A 6,641-nucleotide genomic window follows, 5' to 3' on the forward strand; every position below is an offset into this window, starting at 1 on the left:
TGAGAGTCTCTCCAGCGTCAGCTCCAAAGGCATCGTGCTCCCTACCAGCAGATCCTGCTCCGACAGGCAGAGCAACATCTCACTAGTGAAGAAACAAAATCTACCAAACCCAGCATGGCCCCTTTCCCCCAACAACCCCCCACAAGCAAAGAAAATAAACTTACAGCCTACTCTGGGACTGCTGACAAGTACAGTCACTCCAGGCACGAGCACCAAGTCCTGCCTGTCAAGTGGCTGCTCGCGACAGACAGAGCACTCCCTTTCGGGAGCAGAACTGGAGACTGTGGATGTGTGACTGGCGCCTGGGCGCCGCCGCCCCGCTGCACGGACAGACTCGAATTCAGGGTGCTAAGAGAGGGACAAAAATAAACAGAAGGCAGAGCCGGAGCCAGTAAATGCCAGTGGACCTATCTACTCCTTCATCATCAGGATTTCTGTTTAGATTTCCTCCTCCTCTGTTTTATGAGGAATAAATTCTCATTGATATCAGGACTAGCATCTTTCTGCTTTTTCCATTTCTTCTTTCTTTTAGCACCTTCCAGAGGCTCCTGCGCATACGGAGTCTTGCTGCCTGAGAATGCCTGGAAAATGGACTTATAACGGATTTTGCTGCCCTTACATGCCTGCCTTTTACACCCTCTGGGGAAGTCTTCCTCCATCTTATGGCGGATTTCAACATCCCTTCTGTGTTTCTCTTTTCTGTGTTTCTCTGCCCGGGACATCTTCATCTTTTTGTGACACTCGCCATCTCTGTTATGTTTCCCATGTTCTTTCCCAGGCTTGCTCTTTTTCTTATGCATGTGCCCCCCATGTTTTTCTTCCTGCCACAGTGTCTCTGGCAGAAGGCCGGCTCCTTGTAGTTCTGCAAAAGAGAGCAGTTTATATCAATATCCACGCAGAAAACCTAAAACCTAGTGCTCGAGTCATCACAGCTTTCCTTACACATGCATGAAGTTAGTTAGCATAGTGTTTTTCTATTGTTAACAGACTAGAATCTTAACAAATTAGTTTAGTCCTCTTCTGTTACTTTATAGCATTTTTAATGTCAGTGGATCTTTTAGAATGAAAACAACTGACAACGCCCACCTAGTGGCTTTGACACAATAAATTTCCGTGATAGACACGGATGAATAACATCACAAATCTTTTAGTACCGTTAGACTACCTGTTCAAATCCCTACAGCTTTTCCTAACACATGAAAAGAATCTCACAATATTTCTAAAAGCAGCAAGCACAGAAGAAAGTATTTCAAAGAACTGAAAGGCACAAGGGATCTCCCAAAATATACTGTACCTGCAACCTTTCTTTCTAATCTGTTTGCTCTTCTCTTGATTTCGTATTCATCATCATAGTAGTAGACAAATGGAGAAGTAGGGAACATGCTCCCATGCATCCGCTTTTCTGAGCACTCCTGCAAAACACATTTCAAGTCACTAGATGTGGCTGAGTTGCGATTTTCCTGGAAGAGAAATAGGTCGGATTCTGCAGGTGCTGCTCTGTACCTGTGGAGGATGTGGCCAGCAATTCTTTAGGAACTGATAATTTTATTACTGTCCAAGAATCCTTCCTGCGCACACAGCAAAACACGCATGACACGAGCCAAGCTGCAGTCCTCTCGCAGCAAACGGAGGGAATCCAGTGTCTTCCCGCGATTACTACACATCTGTAGCACTGATGGAAGCAGAGGACTAGCAGCAGGTGAGTACGAGCTAAACACGAGGTGAACTGCAAATGGAGCCATTGGATCTGGGAACAGGGCTGTCCTGGCTGTGGCCAGGTCCCCCTGTCACCTGCTTTTGCCGCTTCCCGCTGCCTGTTCTGGTCTCCCTGTACAACCACATGCCTGGTACCCTCAGAAGACAAATACCTCTAACGGCAGGGGGCCTTTCTTAACCTGGCTCATTTTGGGTGAAAGCATGTGGCGAAATGTGGCAGACTGAGGGGCCGGGGTGGGCTGAGGGCCAGAGTGTGCAGGTGCAAGAAGCAGCATCCTCCTCACACATCCCACTGGCAGCCAGAACAGCGTGCCTGACTGTATGCCGTTTGCTCAGATACAAAACAAAAGCAAGTCCAGCAGGAGCCTCTGCCGCCTGGTCTGCAGGGAAGAGGAAGAGCCTTGAACCTGGTGGGACGGGGTTGGCTCTTGCATCTTGTGTACGTCAGCCTGTTTCCCAAACACTTGATTCAGGAACGCAAATTTTTTTACCGCTGTACACAAAGTTTTAGCCATGTCTTGCGAGCCAGGCTACCTGGGATGCTTCCTACGGCTCTGTCTTTTTTTCAGATATGTGATATTAACTGACGCTTGCTTCTCCTTGCAAATTGCTTGTTACCTGTTGTGCTTTGCAACATCATCTTTCCACTTCACTGCCCAAATCTAGTGAACTCTGGGCCTTGCCATTCTCAAGGAACTGGCAGGGGCTTTCGCTCACCTGATGCCTCCACCACCAGTGATGCAGCTTTCCTTCCTGCCTTTGCTGTTTCTACCACTCGGTGCCACCTCTTGCAGCCCCTTTACCTGTGTGTGCTCCTGCCTCTCACCCTCTCTTCTTTAGAGGCAGAGTATTTCATGTTTCTCAGCTTATGTTTAGTCTTTGCTTGGCTGAAATTGCTTATCCTCCATGGTGTCTTCCAAAAGGGTGCCATTAGGTTGAGTGATAACCGTCTCGTCTCCATGTGCAGAGAGGAGCATGGACGACCAATGGCAGCTTGTAGCTGGAGCTGACACAAGTCTGAGGGCTCAGCGTTAACCCAATTGCGAAATCCGGCTGAAAGAGACCTAGAAGAGGACACGCAAGTCCATCTGTTGCCTGAGGCTGTTCTCAGTGGCTATTCATCTGAGATATGCATATCCTTGAGGATGCACTGGATTTCACACCAAACACTTTGAACAGACAAGGTGCCCCACACCTTATACTGGCCCACAAAGAAACCTTCTCTCTCACCCTTCCCAGGTCCGCCGTCTACCTCCCTCAGATGTACGAGGAGAGAAAAGCACAACAGAGAAATGACACTTCAAATACCTGTGTTTCACTTGAGTGAAACCTAAGAGTGGCCTTTGGGCAAGGTACAAAGCTGCCTGCCTGTCTGGAATAAATGAAAGAAAATACTATCCCTAAACATTGCCAAAGAGGTTACTGAAAACAACTGAGATTGGCTTTATTCAGGAGTATGCAGAGACACATTAATCTTTCTGTGATGCCCATGAAATGTACTGCTTGAGATCCCGCATGAAATCCAGGGCTTGCTCTCCAGGCATGTGGCCCGTTCATCATTTTTATTTTGTTAATCAGCTGACAGAGAAGCCTTAGTGAACAAAACGCATATGCCACCCAAATCGGCGCTCTTCTATTCCTCTTTATCTCCACCGCATCGATAAACCAGCTCAGCAATGTCCAACACGCACTTGGCCATATCCTTCCCTCTCAAGTAAGTTGCTGCTGCTGCTATACGCTGTGTACTGTTAAATGCTCTTGGAACAGCCTTCGGTGCTGGAGGTATTGCACAGAAGACAGAAAGCAGAGCCTGCTACCAACCTGCAGGAGGAATTTTTTGTGTGATTGGCATACTGGGATGTGAATGCAAGGCAGCTCTGCAGATATTGTACAGTTCCCCCTCCCTGCTGCCTTGAGAACATGCTGCAGCCTGAACAGTGCAGTGGACTGTCCGTCATTAACTTACCTCTTAGTTTTCCTACAGGGATACCCCATACAAGGAGCACATCTTGGCTATGGGCCATAACAGACAATGTTTTGGATGCGTGGACTGCTACGAAATGAACTATGATGTGAAGTCTACTAAAGAAAATAAGATCTTTTTGTCCTTATTAAATCCTTAGTTTACATAAAACCATGACTGCCTTAATAAACAGCACAGCAAATTCAGGAAATATAACTGCCAGGTGTTGGAAACTCTGTCAGTTTATATCTTAACTATTTCCATTTCTACAAACAAGTGATCTGTAATGACCTCTTTACTGCAACCACAGTTAACTCGGGGATTTTGTGAGTTTTTTGCTCTTGCCTCTGATTTTAGGAAAGGCCTCCCTAGAGGCCCCTAACAAAGAAAAGGAATTTCAGGTGTTCCTAAACCAGATTAAATGGTAACATGAAAAGAAAGGTACTGCAGTTGGAAGCACTAATCATGGTAGATCTATCAAAAACTTACATCAGCCTTTTCCTCTTGATCAGTTTGTTATTCCTCTGCTTTATCTGCTCAAAAAAGGCAACAGAGCAGAGTTCTTGACGTACAGAAATGGGACTTGTCATCACTGGTAATTTTTACCTGCTTAAAAATATTTACATTTAAAAAAAACCCCAAAACCCAACAAACATGAAACTGTTTCCCCTTAAATTACAGGCAGATCTTTCAAGCTCTGACAGAGCTGCTCACTGCATGAATTCAGGCACTGATTACAACCTCAGTTTTCTTAGTCAGTGGGAGCTGCAAATCTCAGATGCATGGCCTGTCCAGCTGGATGGCTGTAAAGATGCACACACAGGCTGCCGGTCCCATTTCCTCAGCCGTTCTTGGACAGAAGGTTTAGTGATTTGAGGGCAAATACTCAGTTACCATTACATAACCCAATGTGTGTCCTGGATGTTCTTATGTGTGCATACAGAAAGATCTGGTGAGTATTTCTGCCCTTCTGTGTTGTTTTTGACTTCCTCATTTTCATTCATTTATTGCTCAGGCTATTTCTGCTCCTCATATGCTAGTAGAAAAACTATTTTATCTTCTTTAGCTTTGATAGCTATAAAATAATGTCCTTGAGTCATTTACTCCCTTACTGGTTTTATACAGTTTCTACATTTTCTATCCAAGTAATTAATATCAGCTCCTCCCACATATTTACTAATAATTTTCACAGCAGCCTTATTTGTATCCCCCTATGGCTGCCTTCCTTGAATGCCATTTTTGACATTCAGTAAAATTGCCAGCAATCAGCCTCGCTTCTTCAATCCTGTCACTTCAGTTTTTATTGCACGTGCTCATTTTAGCGCCTCTATTACTGGTGGGGCTTTATTCTGGTTTTGTTTAGCAGGATCAGTTTCAGTGCTGCTTTCATAGAGTTTATCAACTCTAGTCCCAAACAGCAGGCAGAACAAGCTAGTTGGCATGACTGTACTGCTGAGGTCTCGCACTGCTGCCGGACGTGCAGCTGTATCTTGCGCAGATGCCTTGCAGGTGAAGCCGAGGATCGGAATTCCTGTACTGCAGCCCAGGCAGCACCCATAGTCCTGCCGTGCCGGGGGTGACACCAGGTTGTTGGCATAGGCCAGTCTTACCGAGCCTGGATTGCAACAGCTGCTTATTTCCTGCCCCTTCCAACCCGTCTGTGCAGGCAGCCGCATGTCCTGGTCGTATGCGGTGGCCTCAACGCACCACTCAAAGAGGAAAATCTTCACTTGCCTCCAAAGACAGCTTGGCATTAAAAATCTTCCATTTATCTTTCAGCTCTGCCATGAGAAGATCCTAGAAAACCTGCCCTACCTGTCCCACTGTTCCCCACAGGGATTAACTACTTAGCTGAATACAGCAGCAAGCTTTAACGATACATCGTCAGTAGCTGTAGAAGTCGACATACAGAGCATGCAGGAGAGAAGGAAGGAATTTCCTAGGAATTTGCTACCTCTAAGCTGTAGGAAACTATAAACTTAACACATCCAATGCATGAGTAACATTTGTTTTCTAGAATACTTGTGGCTTCTGGACTTATTTCATAAAGGAAAAGAGCTAACATTTATTTGGTGTTGATATTTGCGGGTAGAGAGCTGCACTTGTCATGACAGGGGGCTGAAAAGGGTGATAAACATCAGCAAGCAATCTTAGAAGATGCAGCACACCTCCAGTTTTTATTGAAGTCAGCGAAGGCTCATGATGTCCTCCTTCACCAGGCTGTGTACCTTGCAGAAGGATGATGTCAAACTTCATTCAGGTGTTGAATTAAACTAAGAAACTACAAATAAGGATCAGAAGCAGGCAAAACCAGAAAATTCCTAAAACAGGCATTCAAATTGTTGGGCTGATGGTGGTGAAAAACCTCACACAATGTTGAACGTGGCAGTAGGGCACTAGTATTTTATTCCATGAGCCATAGGAAAAAAAAAAGAAAGAAAGAAAGGAAAGAAAGCTCTCTTCAGCAACTGTCTGTTTTCCAATTTTGATTTAGGACTTAAAAAACAAATCAATAAACCTGCCAAGGAGAGAGAGTAACTTTTCTTTTCCTCCATATTTTTAAATTAGATGGGTGAGATCACTTTATACACTGGCCTCCACTGATTGCAGCACTGCTGCAAAGTCACAAACATTTCGTTAGAGCGGCTCTTCGCACAGCATTAACTTGACTCTTCCAGCTCTTTTCTCCAGCCACGCACCATGGCAGACATGAATTTCTACCCCAAGGACACACTCAACATGGAGGCAGAGACTGCCAAGACTTACATATCCAAAATGTCCCTTCCGGGAGCAGTTGTAGCAGTACGCCAAAGCGGAGCGCTCGGAGTGAGAACCGGCCGCCTTGATAGGTCCTGGCTTTGTCTGAAAGATGGAAACAGGCAAGAATTAGGTCTGGCAGTATTTCGAATGCTGAATTAAAAATAAATTAAAATTACATAAATACAATGTTATTATGCTTAAA

General features: G+C 45.2%; 1 protein-coding gene across 1 annotated transcript in view; it reads right to left on the reverse strand.

Moving 5' to 3' along the window:
* Positions 1-218: 218 nt before the first annotated feature.
* Positions 219-6,641, reverse strand: part of ZCCHC7 (zinc finger CCHC-type containing 7) — a 119,581-nt gene continuing 113,158 nt past the window's right edge. Inside the window, exons 7-9 of the mRNA XM_086628971.1 lie at positions 6,446-6,541; positions 1,295-1,412; positions 219-862 (exon numbers count right to left, since the gene is read on the reverse strand). Of these exons, the coding sequence (XP_086485097.1) occupies positions 426-862; positions 1,295-1,412; positions 6,446-6,541 (651 nt within the window). The 3' untranslated portion in view covers positions 219-425. The remainder of the gene's footprint in view (positions 863-1,294; positions 1,413-6,445; positions 6,542-6,641) is intronic.

This window comes from Tauraco erythrolophus, chromosome Z (assembly GCF_009769465.1).
Source record: "Tauraco erythrolophus isolate bTauEry1 chromosome Z, bTauEry1.pri, whole genome shotgun sequence".
In the NCBI taxonomy this organism is placed as follows: Eukaryota; Metazoa; Chordata; class Aves; order Musophagiformes; family Musophagidae; genus Tauraco; species Tauraco erythrolophus.